Here is a 20,308-nt window from a genome sequence, read left to right on the forward strand (position 1 = left end):
CATGTTCATGCTCAAAGTTTATTTGTGAAAAGACAAGTTTCAAATTGTTAAACACGACTCCCAGAATGGGACTTATTGGTGGAATTAGGGGTGAGCTGGCAGGAAGGCTGATGATACTGATGAGACAAATAAAGAGAGACCTTTGACCTTAAACTTGTCCCTTAAAGCAGCTGTTAGACAAGATGTAAGATATTCAAAAAAAGTAACCAGAGACATGCTGAACAAGAATATCGGGGAGTTTGTAAAGAAACAAGCTGATTTATATTTTTCATGGATTTTTAAATACACAGAAGTGACAGGATGATGTGGAGTTTTTGGAAGGTAATAATTTCAAAATGGTGCAGTCAGACTAGCTGAAAATGATGTCAGAGGCACCTGAGAACATGTTTAATGGGTACATTGTGGTGTTTGCAGGAAACAATTTGTTTTGCATTTTCTATGTATTTTTGAGTATTTGCTGATGAAGCAGTGATTGTGGCCATATTTTCTATTTCTAGGCTGCAAAAATTTCAAATTCCTACATTCATTTCACTTGAGAATGACTAATGATGTACTTGGGGACAGGGTAAACAGGAATTTTAGGTTAATTGTTGATAACAGTTTGATTGGAGGTTTTTCACACAGTTATAACCATGTACATACATATTATTGTATATAGGTATCATAATGCTTTTGGCTTATCTAATAATTGTCTAATATTACCCAAATGTTGCAATACCCATTTGAAACTTGTCTTTTCACAAATAAATTTTGAGCATGGTGCCATATGCTTGTAACAACCTGGTTATAATATTCTTGGAAATATTTAAATATGCCTGTATAGTGTTGTTTATGTTGTGTATAACTTAGTTTGTATAAAATATGCATACTATCAAAAAAGGGCACTAAATCATATTATCTGTGTTGTGTAGATAGCTAAAGTTACGAGGTGCACCTAAAGGCACCATGGGTTGAACCGCATATACTGATGTAGATGCGCAAATTATTTTCAAGTGCAGATGGCGTGAGTCCGGTGAAATCCCAGATGGCTGAATGAAGATCAATAAAAGCCCCTTCAGACTGTCTCAGTCTGTGGGACATGAAGACAGATGGAAACGTTTAGACTCTGAGTTCCCGCTTCGTGTTACTGTCTGTAGAAACGTTATTCTGCTTACCTGTGGGGAGCAGCAACATTTCCAGATCCCTCTGAACGCCTCATGCAAAGCAGATGAAAATACCTGATCAGGTGATCTGTGACAGCAGAATTGGCGGTTATTTCAGACTCCATTTGGAGCAGGAGGAGGGTTAACACAACGTTGCTGCTGTCCTGTCAGTCTCTGAGGACTGCAGCGGGAAGAAGGGTCAGAGTTCACAGCTTTCTGACCGCCGAGCGTGGGGTTCACCTCTGAGAATGGCTGGAGTCCCGATGGAGACCGAGGAGCACCGAGGAGAGCCTGCAGAACCCTGCTGTCTGTCTGCGTGGAGCAGATGTTCTCAAGAAGAACCTCCATACTTCAGGAAAGAACCCGAACCCTCAGACGCAAAGTAAGAGAACCTGTCAGAATGATTCCCATCCTCTCCGAGCCTTTAGCACAGGTGTGTGTTCACAGGGCACCGAGCTACGTTTATGTAAAAAGTCACGCGCGAGGAAAAGCATAATCCGAGTGAATAATTTAGTCTCGCGAGCTCGGTTCATTCCTCGTGCGTAAATTCAGCAACCTGCGCGCGCGGAACTCAGCAGCCACGCGCGCAAAGAAGCCATGGCGCACACAAGTGTCAGCTGTGCGCGCGCTGCTGCATTTTCACGCGCACAGGCCACAGAAACGCCACACCTCTGTGGGCTGTTTTCACTGATACAGTGTTTCTTATGCAGTTTTCTTATTGTTTTAGTTCATATTTACAAAATCTTCACAGTGTTGATAAAGACACTCACAGCTGTTTGTGGCACTGAGATCTGTTATTAGTTTCATAAACAAACGCGCTGATTATCAGCTTCTTACAGCTGTGGCAGCAGAATCCTATCATATACTTATATAAATATACTAATACTACAGTATATGTACATTCTGTAAAGATGTTCTGCATTAAAATATATCAGACTCTAATTTATAAATATTTTATATTAATCTAATTCTGCTAAGTAGGAGTAGGGCATTAAATGGAGTTCAAAGTAAATATTTGCATTTGTATCTTTTATGACTAAATCAAAAATCACTTTGAAAGAGTTGATCTGCCATTGATTGATTTCACTTTTCTGATCATTAGATCATTTCAGTGTCTGAATGAAAGCATGTTTGTGTTTGCAGAGGTCAGAGGTTACTGTCTCTGGTGTCCTGCTGTCTGTCTGTGAGGAGTGACTGGTCTAAAGAAGAACCTCCATATTTCAGAGGTGAACCTGGACCCTCAGACAAAACGTAAGAAGCAGTTTGACTCTTGAATAACCACAAAGCAGGTTGAGGGTCCTCAGGATATCTCTCCATTATCCTGATCACTCTGGCAGTGAGGCAGAGGTTATGGTAAATGGTAAATGGACTAGTTCTTATATAGCGCTTTTAGAGCTGGTTATCACTAAATCAACACAGTCTGACCAGTCAGAAACATGGACAGGTCTGCTGACAGCACAGAAACGGGTCTCATGAAAGAAGATAAACTCATATTAGAAAAATATAAAGAGGTAAAACACAGAATATAGACTGAAAGCAGCAGCGTGTGAGTGGATGTGAGAGGAAAATGATTAAAAGTACAAATGTGTGAACATGTATATAAAAAAAAAGAAATTCCACACTTGCCCTGTGGACGGTCTTTGTCCTCCTCCAAGCTCAGGTCCTCTACCAGAGGCCTGGGAGCTTGAGGGTCCTGCGCAGTATCTTAGCTGTTCCCAGTATTGCGCTCTTCTGCACAGAGATCTCAGATGTTGTTCCAGGAATCTGCTGCAGCCACTCTCCCAGTTTGAGGGTCACTGCCCCGAGTGTTCGAATATCACGGGGACCACCTTCATCTTCCACATCCTTTCCAGCTCCCCTCTGAGCCCTTGGTATTTATCCAGCTTCTCATGTTCCTTCTTCTTGATGTTGAAGTCACTTAGTATTGCAGTATTGCATCTACCCCTACGACCTTCTTCCTTTGTTTCACTCTGCCCCACCTCTCTCCGCTTCACCTGTTAATCATGCAGAAAGCGACCGCATCGCAGTGTTCCCAACTCAGTGACTTTGTTGCTAGATTTATCAGCTTTTCAGACCGCACTGCTGACAATTTCCCCAAAAGCAAGTGGCGACAAATTTAGCAACTTTTTCCGGTGAGGTCGGAGACTTTTGGAAACCTGAAATTCTTCGCCGTCGCCGTGTTTTGTGTACATACAGCCTTCGTACTGCGTCTGTTCGTTAGGGATGGGAAGCTGTCTGTCAGTCCAGCCCTGTCCAGCCATTGGTAGATATTCTCTATGTCAGCCACTTCTTCTATCTGCCGGTGGTACATGCCGTGCAGAGGCCTGTCCTTCTATGATGGTTCCTGTTCTTCCTCCTCTTCTTTCTCGGGTTTCTGCTGCCTGAGGTACTCCCTAAGCACCAGATCCATTGTGGCCATCTTCCTGATGTATTCATGGATCTTCGTTGTTTCATCTAGGACAGCAGCAGCCTAGGCCTATAGCAGCATAACTAAGGGAGGATTCAGGGTCACCTGATCCAGCCCTAACTATAAGCTTGATCATAAAGGAAAGTTTTAAGCCTAATCTTAAAAATAGAGAGGGTGTCTGTCTCCCGAATCCAAGCTGGAAGCTGGTTCCACAGAAGAGGGGCCTGAAAGCTGAAGGCTCTGCCTCCCATTCTACTCTTAAGTATCCGAGGAACCACAAGTAAGCCAGCAGTCTGAGAGAGAAGTGCTCTGTTGGGGTGATATGGTACTATGAGGTCTTTGAGATAAGAAGAAGCCTGATTATTCAAGACCTTGTATGTGAGGAGAAGGATTTTAAATTCTATTCTAGATTTAACAGGGAGCCAATGAAGAGAAGCCAATATGGGAGAAATCTGCTCTCTCTTTCTAGTCCCTGTCAGTACTCTAGCTGCAGCATTTTGGATCAGCTGAAGGCTTTTCAGGGAGCTTTTAGGACAGCCTGATAATAATGAATTACAATAATCCAGCCTAGAAGTAATAAATGCATGAATGAGCTTTTCAGCATCACTCTGAGAAAGGATGTTTCTAATTTTAGAAATATTGCGCAAATGCAAAAAAGCGGTCCTACATATTTGTTTAATATGTGCATTGAAGGACATATCCTGGTCAAAAATGACTCCAAGATTTCTCACAGTGTTACTGGAGGCCAAAGTAATGCAATCCAGAGTAAGTATCTGGTTAGACACCATGTTTCTAAGATTTGTGGGGCCGAGAACAAGAAGTTCAGTTTGGTCTGAATTTAGAAGCAGGAAATTAGAGGTCATCCAGGCCTTAATGTCTTTAAGACATTCCTGCAGTTTAACTAATTGATGTGTGTCATCTGGCTTCATTGATAGGTAAAGCTGAGTATCATCTGCATAACAATGAAAATTGATGCAGTGCTTTCTAATAATACTGCCTAAGGGAAGCATGTATAATGTAAATAAAATTGGTCCTAGCACAGAACCCTGTGGAACTCCATAATTAACCTTAGTGTGTGAAGAAGACTCCCCATTTACATGAACAAATTGGAGTCTATTAGATAAATATGATTCAAACCACTGCAGTGCAGTACCTTTAATACCTATAGCAAGCTCTAATCTCTGTAATAAAATGTTATGGTCAACAGTATCAAAGCTGCACTGAGGTCCAACAGGACAAGAACAGAGATGAGTCCACTGTCAGAGGCTGTAAGAAGATCATTTGTAACCTTCACTAATGCTGTTTCTGTACTGTGATGAATTCTGAAACCTGACTGAAACTCTTCAAATAAACCGTTCCTCTGCAGATGATCAGTTAGCTGTTTTACAACTACTCTTTCAAGAATCTTTGAGAGAAAAGGAAGGTTGGAGATTGGCCTATAATTAGCTAAGACAGCTGGGTCACTGATCCCTTTTTAAGTAGAGGTTTAATTACAGCCACCTTGAAGGTCTGTGGTACATAGCCAACTAATAAAGACTGATTGATCATTTTTAAGATTGAAGCATCAATAATTGGAAAGACTTCTTTGAACAGTCTAGTAGGAATGGGATCTAACAAACATGTTGCTGGTTTGGAGGAAGTAACTATTGAAGTTAACTCTGAAAGATCAACTGGAGCCAAAGAGTCTAAACAAATACCAGCAGTGCTGAAAGCAGCCGAACATGAAGAATAATCTTTGAGATGGTTATGAATAATTTTTTCTCTAATGTCTAAAATTTTATTTGTAAAGAAATTCATGAAGTCACTACTAGTTAAAGTGAAAGGAATACTCGGCTCTACAGAGCTCTGACTCTTTGTCAGCCTGGCTACAGTGCTGAAAAGAAACCTGGGGTTGTTCTTATTTTCTTCAATTAATGATGAATAGTAAGATGTCCTAGCTTTACGGAGGGCTTTTTTATAGAGCAACAAACTCTTCATTCTCAGCATCTACATGGATGTTAAAATCACCCACTATAATTATTTTATCTGAACTGAGCACTAAATCAGGTAAAAAGTCTGAGATATCAGACAGAAACTCTGAGTAAGGACCAGGTGGACGATAGATAATAACAAATAAAACAGGTTTTTGATTTTCCCAATTAGGATGGACAAGACTAAGAGTCAGGCTTTCAAAAGAATTAAAACTTTGTCTGGGTCTATGATTAGTTAATAAGCTGGAATTGAAAATTGCGGCTAATCCTCCTCCTCGACCTGTGCTTCAAGCATTCTAGTGGCCTCTTCACGGTTCCCATTTACTTGTGGGATTCCAAAGTAATTGTAGCTGTCCTCAATGTCTGCAATGTTGCCTTCTGGTAGTGTGATCCCCTCGGTTCTGACTACTTTGCTCTTAGTTAGCATCCCACTACACTTCTCCATTCCGATATCATTGCTGTAGATCCTGGTGGTGTGGCTCAGTGAATGGATATCTCTGAGGATCCATCCATTCGCTTCCGCACATCCTGTCAAGGGTCGCGGGGGGGCTGGAGCCTATCCCAGCTGTCATAGGGCGAGAGGCAGGGTACACCCTGAACAGGTCACCAGCCTGTTGCAGGGCCAACACAGAGGGACAGACGACCTTTCACACTCACATTCATGCTCTCATTCACACCTATGGGCAATTTAGATGAGCCAATTAACCTAACCCCATATCTCTGAGGATGACATTCAAAAATAAAAATACAGATATTTCTATTATGTGTCAAAAATATCTGTCTGAATGTCCATTTTTGAAATACAGGTAAAAAGAAAATTGGGGCGGGGGGGGGTCTCTAAAACATGAACTCCAAGGGAGGATGGGTGGTTATTGCTGCAGATGATGCATTAACTAAAGTTAACTGGGATATTGTCTGGCCTGCATGGTATTATATTGTCATCCATTTCTGATGGATTTTAGTGATAAAGAAATGTGTTCACAGAGAGAGGAAGAGGAGCGGGGTCTGTGTGGAGGAGCGGCCGTCCTGCTGTGCTTCCTGTCAGGACGTCCTGAAGGATCTGGTCTCTACCAGCTGTGGACGCTGGTTCTGCAGACAGTGCATCTCCTCATACTGGGACCAGTCTGCTTCATCAGGAGACTCCTCCTGTCCCCAGTGTGGACAAAGATCCAGAACCAGAGCTGGACTGCAGACAGCCAGTCAGAGCAGCTGTGGACAAAGTAAGACTGAACATCTGTCTGCTGATGGACTCATTTCTGAAAACTGGACTTCTTGTTGTGTTGTTGACACATTTCAGAGTTTCTTTCTCTTTAGTCTCAGTGTTTTTCTGTCTTTCAGCAGATCCTGGTCTGCAGGAGGTTTTAGAGGAACATAAGATCAGTCTGAGGAGGAGATGTGAATGTGTGACTGAAGGAAGTGATCAAACAGGAAGTGGAACCCTCCTGAACAGGATCTACACTGAGCTCTACATCACAGAGGGACAGAGTGAAGAGGTTCATACCCAACATGAGGTGAGGCAGCTGGAGACAGCTTCCAAGATGGACGCCCTCCATGACAGACCAATCAGGTGCCACGACATCTTTAAAGCCTTCCCGGACCAACAGAGACCCATCAGAGTGGTTCTGACCAACGGCGTCGCTGGCGTTGGAAAAACCTTCTCAGTGCAGAAGTTCAGTCTGGACTGGGCAGAGGGCTTGGAGAACCAACATGTCAGTGTGGTGATTCTGCTTTCATTCAGGGAGCTGAACCTGATCAGAGATCAGCAGTACAGTCTTCTGGAGCTGCTCCATGTTTTCCATCCAACATTACAGAAGGTCCCAGCAGAGAAGCTCGCTGTCTGGAAGCTTCTGTTCATCTTTGACGGCCTGGATGAAAGCAGACTTTCATTGGATTTCACCAACAGGAAGCTCGTGTCTGATGTCACACAGAAGTCATCAGTCAGCGAGCTGCTGACAAACCTCATCGAGGGGAATCTGCTTCCCTCGGCTCTCGTCTGGATAACTTCCCGACCTGCAGCAGCCAATCAGATCCCTCCTAGATGTGTGGACAGGCTGACAGAAGTACGAGGCTTCACTGACGCCCAGAAGGAGGAGTACTTCAGGAGGAGATTCAGTGATGAAGAGCTGTCCAGCAGAATCATCTCCCACATGAAGACATCCAGGATCCTCCACATCATGTGCAGAATCCCAGTCTTCTGCTGGATTACTGCTACAGTTCTGAAGCACATGTTGACTACAGAGCAGAGAGGAGAGCTGCCCAAGACCCTGACTGACATGTACTCACACTTCCTGCTGGTTCAGACAAAGAGGAAGAAGAACAAGTACCATGAGGGACATGAGACGAGTCCACAGGAGCTGACGGAGGCTGACAGGGAAGTTCTTCTGAAGCTGGGGAGGCTGGCGTTTGAACATCTGAAGAAAGGAAACATCATGTTCTACCAAGAAGACCTGGAGCAGTGTGGTCTGGATGTGACAGAGGCCTCGGTGTACTCAGGAGTTTGTACAGAGATCTTCAGAAGAGAGTGTGTGATCTTCCAGAAACCAGTCTACAGCTTTGTTCATCTGAGCATTCAGGAGTTTCTGGCTGCAGTCTACATGTTCCACTGTTACACCAGCAGGAAGACAGAGGTTCTGAGGGATTTTCTGGATATCTGGCATAATGTCCCATCACCTCACGAGCTTCTGTCCAAAACCATGGAGAAATCCCTCCAGAGTAAAACTGGCCACCTGGACCTGTTTGTTCGCTTCCTTCATGGCCTCTCTCTGGAGTCCAACCAGAGACTCTTAGGAGGTCTTCTGGGTCAGACAGAGAACAGTCCAGAAACCATCCAGAGAGTCATCAAGAACCTGAAGGAGATGAACAGTGATAAAATCTCTCCTGACAGAAGTATCAACATCTTCCACTGTCTGATGGAGATGAACGACCTCTCAGTACATCAGGCGATCCAAGAGTTCCTGAAGTCAGAGAACAGATCAGAGAAGAAACTCTCTGAGATCCACTGCTCAGCTCTGGCCTACATGCTGCAGATGTCAGAGGAGGTTCTGGATGAGTTTGACCTGGAGAAGTACAAAACATCAGATGAGGGACGACTGAGACTGATTCCAGCTGTGAGGAACTGCAGAAAGGCTCGGTGAGTCCAGATGTGCTCATTAATCAGTGTATATTTAGTACTTTAGTTCTTCAAATATAGAACAGTATATAATTAGTCTCCTAATTAATTAAAAAAGTAACTGAAATGAAGTAATTTAACTGAAATAGCCTTGAGCAACATAAAGAAGTGTCACTTGGATGGAGCTTAAGATTCTATAGCAAAAGCCTTGTTTCTGTTTCTACTGATATTAATGACAGTGTTATGTTTCAGCTAGGGCTGAGCAATTAAACAAGAGAGAATTATCATGAAATAACTTTTCCTTGATAGAAATGGACAATATAATATAATCCATATTTTGACAGACAACTTGAAAGGTCAATGATGATAACAGCACCATGCTGAACTATTCATGTGTTGTGAAATGAGCTAAAGCCACAAGTTGTGTTATTGAACAGATGCAAGCTATTTTGTAATCAAGTAAGAAAATATTTTGATGGAACCCCTCAGTTCTGACCAGTTTTGGATTTTACATTATATTTTAGTTTTAGTTAGTTTTTACTTTTTTTCTTTAATTCAGTTAGTTTTAATTAGTTTTCAGAGCGGTTTTGCTCATTTTCATTAGTTTTTATTTTTGGTTTAATGCTTAGTTTTAGTTTAGTTTCGTTAGTTTCAGTATTAGTTTTAGTTTTTCATTCTTTGTCAGGTGCAAGATTCAAGGTACAAGAGTAACTCGTGTAATAAAAACCAAAGATCACGTTTAAAGAAATATATTCAACAACCAACTGTTCACAGACAGCAGCATTGTGTGTTAAATGTGTGTAATATTAAGGACTCACATGAACATCAACAGGGAGAAACACAGAAAAACATGAACTCCCAAACTCAATAAATTCTACAATAAACTACAATAAAGTTCAGCATCAGTGCAGCAGATTAACAACAGCTTCTGTTTTGGAGCTAGCTTGGTTAGATGCTCCATATGTGGCTGACCTCATGTCGCATTTCTGCTTGTGTAGCTGGATTGTGTGTTCATTACCTTACGGTCGTGTGCTGGTGTTTTATATGTAGCTGGGACTTCTTTTGGTCCTCGCTCTTTGTGCTCATTTTTTTGGCTGCAAACATATTTGTCCCTGTTTTTCCACTTTCTTCATTCTCTCGCGTCCATTCCAACAGTTTTAGCAGCTCCCTCCAGCTATTTGCTGACATTTGTGAGTCCTTGTATTGATTGTTCCTGATTTTTATTCTCTCACTGATAAAGTGGCCGAAAACGCACAAGGACGCAACAGGTTCATCACAACGTTGCGCCTGCGTGGCAGCGAGGAGAAGTCACATTTCTCCGGAGGTGAACGCCAGATCACGTCGGTTCAGAGCGGTTTGCTTGTGTGCGCTTCTCAGGTGGACTTTGATGTTGGTGTTTTTTCCTCACTGAGACGTGTTCCATGCATTTTTCATCATTCACAACAACACACTTATGTATCTGTATTATCGGACTCAAAGAAACTCCATATGGGACTCTGCTGCTTTCTCGGCAGACCGCTGCCATTACTTTGAGGACCAGCTCGGTGAGCGCAGCACACACACAGCTGCCCGACGGCGCTCCCAGCTTAAACTCGGAGAGCGGAAAATGATCAGTCCACAAGGCTTTTAAATAAAATGACAAACAAGAAAAGGAAGGTCATTTTATCTTTATCCAGAAACAAACCATCAACAAAATAGAAGAAATTAAAAGGAAATTGTACTATGAAACTTTATGATGGTGAAGTCAACCAAGACAAGTAAGCAAAAAATAACACTACAAATCAGTAAGCTCCTTTGGTGCTAGCAGCGCAGCCTGAAGAGCTTAACATGAGCAACATGATGTGCCTCTGTTTGTCTTAGAGAAACAGAAGCACAGCAGTAGGGTTTCTCTCTTCCATCTTACTTGAAAAATGGTAGCAGGAGACAATGTGGAACTGCACTGGAAGAAAAGTTAAATTTCTAGAGAGGTTCACCCCAGATTACTGGTTACTAGAGGAAAGAGAATTTAGTTCATTTTGATTACCAGTGATAAATGCAAAAAAGTAACCACCTCAAGATGTGAAGAATGCTGACAAATTTCATGCACGTCTAAAGCTGCACTTCATGTAAAGGGGTAGTGAGAACTCACAGACTGTAAACACCTAAAATAACACGTTTCTCCCTCCTTCATCTGCAGATCTGCAGCCTAACAAAGCTTCTCATTAAAAGTGTGCAGGTCTGAGAGAGGCTGCAGACAATCATTGTGTCAAACACAGTAAGCTGAGAGGAGCTGAAGCACAGATGTGCAGAGCAGATGTTCATCACATTATGACGTTTGAATTTGTATTATTGAACAGATGCAATCTATTTTGTAATCACAGACTCACTAACTGTGGACTCTCAGCAACTCACTGTGAAGTTGTGGCCTCAGCTCTGAAGTCCAACCCCTCCCATCTGACACAGCTGGACATGAGTTACAACAACCTGCACGATTCAGGCACAAAGCTGTATCCAGGACTGGAGAGTCCAAACTGTCGACTGAAGATTCTCAGGTCAGTTTACTGATTTGGGCAGTTATTCCCTATGCTTTTATAATCTTTGAAAATATACTTTTCTTCGGTTAGTAAATTTTAAGACCAGAGCACAAAACTCAGTGAGTAATTAACAGGTTGCAGAGACTTTGAACTTATGTGGAGATGTGCAGAGAGAAAGCCAAAGGGAAACACCCCCCCCCCTTTTTTTTTTCATAGCTTTGACACAGGAATTTTTTGCAGACCTCTACAGAAGACCTCAAGCTGATTATAAAGGGTTAAAGAGCGTAGCTTAAAGCATGTAATTGTCCTGGATAAAAAATTTTGGCTGTATTGAAGACAAAGTTTATGCCACCCAGAGTAATTACCTAACACCGTGTTTTGTTTTGCTTTGTTTTGTTGTTTATTTGTTTGTTTTTGTTTAGAACTGAATAAAATATTCTTAATTTTGTCAGTTTAGAAGTAGAAATTTACATTTGTATCGTATGGCTCCATAAATAAATATAAGCAGTATAACTTTGTTAACATGTTGAAGTTATGTAAACAACAGAGCTTGTGATTAAACCACTCTTTAAGAATAATTTTGACATGTGTGGTTGGATTAGAATTTGTTTGATTTGTAATGTAATTTTTTTTCAGACTTACTGGCTGTAACCTGTCAGAGACCAGCTGTGCTTATTTGGCCTCAGCTTTGAAGTCTAACCCGTCCCAGTTGAGAGAGCTGCACCTGAATGGAAATGACCAACAGAAATCAGATATAAAGTACCTGTGTGGTTATCTGGAGAGCCCTCACTGTAAGCTGGAGACTCTGAGGTCAGTTAGATTTGCGTATTGTACATAATATTCAACAGTTTGGACTCTCACAGCCATGTCAATTCAATTCTTTGTAAACAGGTATTCTTTCTAAATAGTTGCTTAAGTATTTGAAAAAGGACACCTTTTGGGTAATTTTTCCTATGTATATCACAGTGTATTTGAAAAGTATTAAGTTGTGACTGAAGTCCAGACTGTCACTATCTTTGATAGTGATTTAACAGAAACTGTTGTAATTCCATCCATCCATTTTCTTCCACTTATCCGGGGCCAGGTCGCGGGGGCAGCAGCCCCTCATCCAGGACCTCACTGTTATAATTCCTGAGCTCATAATGTAACTGTATTTATTTTAGCTGATGAATCACAATATTATTGACAATGGAGACTAGGAGCAATTTAAGAAAACATTAGCTAACTTGGCTTATTAGCTAGGGCAGGGGTGGGCAACTCCAGGCCTCGAGGGCCGGTGTCCTGCATGTTTTAGATGTGTTCCTGAGCCAACACACCTGAATCACATATAGAAGTCATTAGCAGGACTCTGGAGAACTTGACTGCATACTGAGGAGGTAATTCAGCCATTTGATTCAGGTGTGTTGGATCAGGGACACATCTAAAACCTGCAGGACACCGGCCCTCGAGGCCTGGGATTGCCCACCCCTGAGCTAGGGCCAATTGCTAAACCTTGGATTAAGGGGCTGCAGGGCAGATTCCATCCTGGCCATGGAGCAGTGGATCAGATCATCACCTTTCCTGGAGTTAAGAGATCATCGGAGTTTGAAAGTTAATGTGGTTTTATCATTAGAGTGTGACCTAGTACTGGGCAATATATCATGTTTTTAAGAAATATCAATATATTTTCATACAAGATATAAGACAATATTGTTTATATTCATATAGTCTATGTTGCATTATAATCATATTTGTAGCTCCACCAGTTCACCTTTCTCTTCTCCCAGTTTGTCTCTGCACAACTTCACACTGCACCCTCATGCAACTCACCCCTCCCCCACTGCTTCCCCCATAAATCCTGCAGGGAGCGACAGCATTGAGAAGAAACACGAAAGGAGCCGTCGAACCTCAATTATTTGGAGCTGCTTTGGATTCAAAGTGTCAGATGAGCAGCAGAAAAATGTCCAATAAGGTCCAAGCACTAATCTTTTCCACTATGCACACCGATGCTAATGGCCACACCACCAGCTAACTGTTACTGTAACTGTAGAAGTTGTTGGCACCTCAGCAAGGCACAGCGCCAAGCGATCAACCGCTAGCTAAAATCCTGCTGACAGGGATGAGAGTCAGCACCTCCAAGTCTGAGACTGTGGCTCTCTGACTTCTTGGGGGGAGAGGCTGCTCCAACTTCGAGTGTTTTAGTATCTTAGGATCCTCCTCATGAGTGATGGGAGGGCCAAGCACAGGTTGGACTGGCGGTTGTTGTATTGGACTGTCATTGTGAAAAGAGCACTCAACTAGAAGGTGGCAATTTACCAGTTCATTTACTTTGCAGTCCTCACCTATGGTGATGAGGTCTGGGTAAAAACTGAAAGAGGACGTTTGTGTGTACAAGCAGGTTAATTTCTCCATAAGGTGCTGAGCTCAACCTTGGCGATAAGGTGAGGAATTCATCTTATCTCCAAGGTTGAGTCAGTGGCACTGAGGTCAGCGTCCTCTTTTGGGCACACCCAACTGAGAGGAGAACCCAGAACCCACCCATCTCGTCTGAGCAGGGAACACTTTGGGATCCCCCAGGTAGAAAAGTAAAGAAAATACCCTGCTCAGCCTACTGCCACTGTGATTCAAATTCATATAAGTGGGACATAATCAATGGATGTGTATCTAATTACTAATTACATGGTCATCACCAAAGAGTTTTCCTTTGTTGTTGCTGTTCCTTTGGCTTGATTTCTGCCAGGCTTTTACTGCAGCTGTCTGCAGGTTTTCTCAGTCTTTCTGACCAAACTGTAGTCATCAGTGAAATCAGTGACTGACCTGAAACTCTTGGTATGTTTTACAGTACAAGTAAAACATCTGTACTGTGAAGGCCCATTCAGTCCCGTCTATAATCTGTTATTTACTGCTGTCTATAATCTGATCCTTTAGGTATGTCCTGGTAACAAATCAACAGTTAATTAATAGAAAGTCATTTAGCTCAACATAAAGTATGTTACTGGATTAGAAATTCCTTCCTCTATGTGTTTTATTCTTTTTTCAGGTTAGATTCCTGCAGTTTATCACCAGTCAGCTGCGCTTCTCTGGTCTCAGCTCTGAAGTCCAACCCTTTGCATCTAAGACAGCTGGACCTGAGCTATAACTTGAACCTAGCGGATTCAGGAGTGGAAAGCCTGTGTGGTTTTCTGGAGGGTCCACACTGTTACCTGGAGACTCTGAGGTCAGACACTACATCTCTGTCTGAGAGCGATGTGATTTGGGAATGACTGCAGCAGAGCCTGAATATCAGCAGTAAATGGGCAGACTGGTCTGACGTAAAGGGTACTTGGTTTCAGACGAGGATACGTGGCTGTCTTTGCTGAATTCGTCACCATTTTTAGTTGACTTCATATCTTCTTCACTCATTTTCATAACACAGTTAAAACACTGTGCTATACTATTACATTATATTGCTGCATTCATATCCGTGTGTCTGTGTAGATTCTCAGTCATCCAGGTCATAGTAGTCTCTTGTTCCAGTGACCTCAATAGGCCACAGGAAACAATGGAGCGGAGTCCTAAATTGGTTTCAACTGAAACCACTGATTAAATATGACCCACGCCCCCTTCACACCTGGGCACGTGTTCACGCACATGATCAATAGAGGGTCATAACCACCTCCAGGGGACTACGCCCACAGGGGTTTAAATACCTGGGTCTCTCCACCTTTTGGTTGAGAACTGAAGAAGCCTTTCGGATGAGAGGTGAAACGTCTTCAAGAAACAAAAAGAAGTCCAGTCGCCTTTTTCAAGCGCCAGAGATTCATATCCGTGTTTCTATTTAAATAATGTCAGAATAACTGAGTGAAAAACAGATCCAAAGTGTACCAATAAAACATCATATCATGGCACAAAACAGTAACAGGACAATTAAAACAATTTACAAATACATATACGGTGTCAGCAAAGTGCTGCACAAAAATCTGGAGATTTGTAGCTCATCTAATATGTTACCAGTTACTGAAGTCTGTAACAAAACACACTCGGCCATGATCGTTAAACAATGTACCTGTAATCCTGTTTCCGTTCTACAGTTAACCTTCTATAAAGTGGTAAACACCAACACCTTTGTTTCTGATGATAGAGAATGAAATGGTCAGACAGGGATACGTGGCTGTCTTTACGGAGCATGCTCTTGTTACTCCTATCATTATGATAAAGTAGGGTTTTAACTGGGTGATAAAACGATAATTATTGCAAAATAACGTTTTCTCTCTAGAAATGAGATGCAAAGTAGATGGAACTGGTTCAATGTTCAGAGACCGGCCATGCCAAACCAGTCATGTGGCTGGAGTGGAGTTAGAGCCACATCAAGCGTAGGAGGAGCAACTGGAAACGGCACGTGCTGATAGGTCGCTCAGTCTCAAATCGGCAGTTATTTAGAACATTTTTTGCCTGATAGTTTCCAATTTGCATAAAATTATTATGGTACAAAGTTTGTACATATGAGTGCTGTGAAATTTTAGCCACATATCAGTTTTTGTTTTTGTTTTTTTTGAAAATATCAGTTTTTGCACACTGAGGCAGTGTTTGAACATGAATATCAATACTGTTAAGGATAAAACATTAAATTTCCACTGGTTTTTCTTACCATTAAAATAAATCTGATCTGCAATTTTGGTCAGATTTATTAAAAAAAAAATGAGTCTGTCGAGTAAAATTCAATTTGTCCAATATTTAAGACACTGATTTAAAAAAAAAAAATCATACTGCAAAACCTGCTGAAAACATGAAATTCCTGGACACAAAAATTAAAGCAATGCAAATGTTATTCAAATTTTATACTGGATTGAGTTTTACCACAAAAACAAAGGTAACACTTGATAGTCTAAATAGAACAAAATTCTGGATTTTTCAAATGATACTTTCATTGTAACTGCCACCAACTCCTGCCACCAAGGAGTTGTGGGTAGGCCCCTGGGGTGGTCCCTGGGCTGGACCTCAGTGACCTCACCCCCAGTGATGGGTGAGTCACCCCCCTCGTCCCCAGACTCTGCTTCCCCTACAGAAGGTGTGTCAGTGGGAGGTCCTTGTATTCTTCGACCGCCTGACTATAGCCTCAGTAAAAGCCAACAGTACCCCACCTGCACTATAAACCGAGTGAGTAGGGCACTGCTTTTCTTTCCTGAGTTGCCTGACCATTTGCCAGAATTGCTTTGAGGCCATCCAAAAGTCTTTTTCCATGGTCTCACCAAACTCCTCCCACACCCAGGATTTTGCTTCGGCCACCGCCCGAGCCTCATTCCACTTGGCCTGCAGGTAGAAGTCAGCTGCCTCCGACGTCCCACCAAGCTCAATAGGACTCCTTCAGCTTGATGGATCCTTCACCTCTGGTGACCACCATCTGGTTTGGAGGTTACCTCCATGACAGGCACCAACTACCTTGCAGCTGCAGCTCAGAGCAGCAGCCTCAACAATGGAGGTGCGGAACATGGTCCCGTTGGACTCAACGTCCTCAGCCTCCCTCTGAATGCTGTCGTAGTTCTGCCACAGGTGGGGGTTGAAGATCTCGCCGACTGGGCCCTCTGCCAGGTGTTTCACTGCACCTTCCCTATACGTTTAGCCACCACCACCTGGTGGTGAGTTGGATCAGGTGACGGGGGATGCTGGAAATACAATAATTCAGAGAATGTCACTGTCTTTTCCAATCTGATGTTTTTATGAGTCTGGGATAAAAAAGGGACTTTACAGAACAGCTTGTTTTTGTTTGTTTGTTTGGTTTTTTTTTTGGGGGGGGGTCTTCCATATTTTAACCCCTTAACTGGCAGCAAAAAAATCACCTGACAAAAACTACATAACGCCTTCTGGTCATTATTGGCTCTGAAAAACCCATTTCATAGCCTATTAACTGGCCGCGTCTGGTCCGCAGGCTGAATGAAGTGCGTTTTATATGGCAGGCTAGACCCGCCCATTTTGATTGACACCTCATTCGGCCAATCATGTTAAGAAATGGGTTTGCTAGAGCCAGTGATACTCAGAGGGTGTCACGTAGCTTTGTCAGGTGATTTGGTGCAGCCAGTTAGATGATTGGCCGAATGAGGTGTCAATAAAAATGGGAGGGTCTAGCCTGCCATATAAAAGGGACTACAAACGGCCCGTCAGTGGGCCCTTGCCAGTTAAGGGGCTACCTAACCAATACACAATTTTTTTAAATATATTTATTTGTCTCTAATTACATATCCTGATTCATTTTGATGGTAGGGAGTACCCGTGGAAATTTCAGGGTTTTATCTTTAATAGTTTTTGGGATTCATGTTCAACCATTACTGCAGATGCTTATTTCACTTAAAAAATGAAATCATCATTCAAAAGTGAACCTTTGTTCTTAACTCAGGTTATCTTTGTTAGTTTGAGGATCTGAAAAATTTCAGCATGACAGATGTGTCCATATCTTCTACCTATCATTTACATTGAGCTCTAATTTAAAGTCAGTTGCATTTGTTGGTAAGCTATGGAAGATTAGTTCAGTCACCTGTGTGTGTGTGTGTGTGTGTGTGTGTGTGTGTGTGTGGTTGTGGTTGTGACAAAGATGATTTAAGTGTATTTTATGAGTCATCGATACAATATTTTTGGACCTCTGCTGATTGAAACTTGCGATCTTCATAGTCGTCTGATTTTACTCCAAATATTTTCAGGATTGCTCTCTGCAGTTTGTCACAGATCAGCTGTGATTATCTGGCCTCAGCTCTGAAGTCCAACTCCTCCCACCTGAAACATCTGGATTTGAGTCACAATACTATAGAAGATGCAGGAGTGAAGCATCTGTGTGGTTTTCTGGAGAGTCCACGATGTGTTCTTGAAACTCTGAGGTCAGTCTCCATGTTTTAGTTGTGCTGAGATGAATCTGATGTGAAACACTAAACTGCAGACATAAGGCTGATATTATACTGATCCACACTGAGGATCTTCATGGTAAAGTCTGTTTTTCAGTGCCTTAGATCCTATACACGTCTCAGCAATAATTATAAGATTGCAGTTCTTACAGAAAGTCAGACGTTGACTGAGACACTCAAATATAAGTACGTCTATCTTTAGCTGTGAATGAACATAAATATTTGGAAATGATGGAAAAAGCTGCAGTTTTGTCTAATAAACTTTCATGTTTTCTTCCTTAAAGTTTAAAGTCCTGCAGCTTGTCACACATGAGCTGTGCTTCTCTGGCTTCAGCTCTGAAGTCCAACCCCTCCCATCTGGAAGAGCTGGAGCTGCAGTACAACAAGCTGCAGGATTCAGATGTGAAGCAGCTGACTGATCTTATGGAGAGTCCACACTTTAGACTGATGTCTGTTCTGCTCTGACTGAGATCTTCTACAGCAGCACCTCTTTCTTGTGGCGTGCCTGAAGGGTCCACTGTGGGCACAGTTCCTTTTTAATTGCATCTATTTTTAGCAAACATATTTTTCCACTGCTTTGCCTTTGGCATCCAGGTGTATTTGACCATCACACTGAACAGCAGAGGTCATGGGAGCCTCTGCTGAACTGTGTCATTAAGTCCTGGATGAGGATCGATTTCCTAAATCCTGAAGAAAGTAAGAGTGAGATCATATGATTTGGTAAATGTGGGTGTGGGTTTTTTAAAATGGATCAGTGAATAAGGGTCATCACTAGAATTAGTTTTTATCAGCTCAGGGCTTTGATGACTCCACCTCCTGCAAAAGGACCTGAAAAAGTTATTCCTGCTTTTATCAGTATCCCGGTCCTTTCAGCCCTTCATTGGCTTCCTGCCTGCTTTAGAATTAATATTGCTTCCTTTTTAGCTTTAAACAGACTAGCACCTTCATATCAGAACTACATTTAAATTTGGATTAAAACACATTTATTCTCTGTGGTATTTGGCTGCAGTGTTTTAGATGATTGCACTTTATGATCTGTTTGTATTTTCTTATTTTGTTGTCTTTTAATGTTGATGTCAGTTTTTCTGGATTTTAGTGTAGTTTTCTTTCTGTACATTTTTAATGTACAACACTTTGGTCAACTCTGTTTTAAATGTGCTATAAATACATTTTGCCCTTTGACCTGTGCTGCTCTGTCCTTTTTTTTTTTTAGCTTGTCATGTTTGGCTGTTTTCTCAATCGGAACAATGATCCGAATGCACTGATGTACCAAACATATTTGCTTTTACAAGAACAGCTCTAAGTTTTCTTTAGGTTATTCTTGTTAATGTTTGTATTTTATTTTTTATTTAGTTATTTATGCCAGGCCTGACAGGCAATAAGGAAAGGGGGGGGGGGGATACTCAAAGATATACATACATACATACACACATTCACATGTCTGTACAACTGCATATACATATACACACATACACACAATTTGCTGTTTGCAGTAATGTGTGTATGCGCCTCTGTCATGGAATGTACTCAGTGAGGGTAAGAACTGCAGTCATGCCCCCCCGCTGCTCTGTCCTTCTACACACTGCATACACAGACTCCTCCAAACCCATCTGGATGTTATTTGCTCTTTTTGAGTGACTGCAGATTTCAGCTGTTTCTTACATGGTTACAAAAATAATTTCTGAAGAACTTAGTTATTATTTTTATCACCTTTTGCTTTGTCATTGGGTTCTTGGAGACGTGGATTTCCAAATAAGTGCCTGTAAAGTACTTTGGGTCAGCTTCTGTTAAAATGCTGTATATAAATAAACGTGTCTGTGTTCGAGCACAGAGCCAAACATGAGCCTGAAAGGTTTCCACACTGATCAGACATTGATTTGATCTGATCAAAATTTATGACTTCCTGTAAATATTATATTATTGTAAATATTTAAGCAGCCTGCAGTCAGTTTGGAGCCTTAAACCAAAACACGTTCACATCGATGTTCCGTGAATGCCGCCCATCACAATGTGGCCCTGGTCAATCACTGATCAGTGGGTCGTGTGTCTGCGTATAGATGAGTTTGAAACGGTGATCCCTGCAGTGATGCAGACCACACTAAATGTTGGAGTGACAGCGGGGAAATAAGGAGCTGGAGCCGAGTCCAGGTGCAGCAGGAGGGGAGGAGTCAGAACAGCCAGCAGGTGAGCTTCACAGAGTCCGTTACCCCAGAAACTGAGTTAGCTTCCTCAGGGGAACAAACTCAGTTTGACCAAAGCTGCTTCCTGGAACAGGCCCTGCTCATTTTAGCAAAGATCAAACTCCAAAGAGTTGGTTAT

At 42.1% G+C, this 20,308-nt stretch overlaps 2 protein-coding genes across 3 annotated transcripts in view; one reads left to right on the forward strand and one right to left on the reverse strand.

Annotated features, from left to right (window-relative positions):
- Nucleotides 1-20,308, reverse strand: part of LOC115799318 (NACHT, LRR and PYD domains-containing protein 12-like) — a 652,446-nt gene that overhangs the window by 280,550 nt on the left and 351,588 nt on the right. The gene's annotated exons all lie outside the window — the stretch shown is intronic.
- Nucleotides 1,304-19,082, forward strand: LOC115799321 (NLR family CARD domain-containing protein 3-like). Of its 2 annotated transcripts, none has more exons than XM_030756418.1 (9): nt 1,304-1,524; nt 2,286-2,393; nt 6,504-6,739; nt 6,858-8,649; nt 10,989-11,159; nt 11,778-11,951; nt 14,161-14,337; nt 17,792-17,965; nt 18,274-19,082. In XM_030756418.1, the coding sequence occupies exons 1-9, from the start codon at nt 1,391-1,393 to the stop codon at nt 18,452-18,454; spliced, it is 3,147 nt and encodes a 1,048-aa protein (XP_030612278.1). In that variant the 5' UTR covers nt 1,304-1,390; the 3' UTR covers nt 18,455-19,082. The 2 variants fall into 2 exon arrangements, with proteins under 2 accessions (XP_030612278.1, XP_030612279.1); XM_030756419.1 differs by having other exon boundaries at nt 6,861-8,649.

The sequence above is a fragment of the Archocentrus centrarchus genome, chromosome 20 (genome assembly GCF_007364275.1).
Source record: "Archocentrus centrarchus isolate MPI-CPG fArcCen1 chromosome 20, fArcCen1, whole genome shotgun sequence".
NCBI lineage: Eukaryota > Metazoa > Chordata > Actinopteri > Cichliformes > Cichlidae > Archocentrus > Archocentrus centrarchus.

Bases quoted from the DNA above. Each gene is read 5' to 3' on its own strand.
- LOC115799321 (XM_030756418.1), top strand. From the start codon at position 1,391: ATGGCTGGAGTCCCGATGGAGACCGAGGAGCACCGAGGAGAGCCTGCA. The intron at 1,525-2,285 runs GTAAGAGAACCT...TTGTGTTTGCAG, and splicing joins CCCGAACCCTCAGACGCAAA to AGGTCAGAGGTTACTGTCTC. The intron at 17,966-18,273 runs GTCAGTCTCCAT...TCTTCCTTAAAG, and splicing joins TGTGTTCTTGAAACTCTGAG to TTTAAAGTCCTGCAGCTTGT.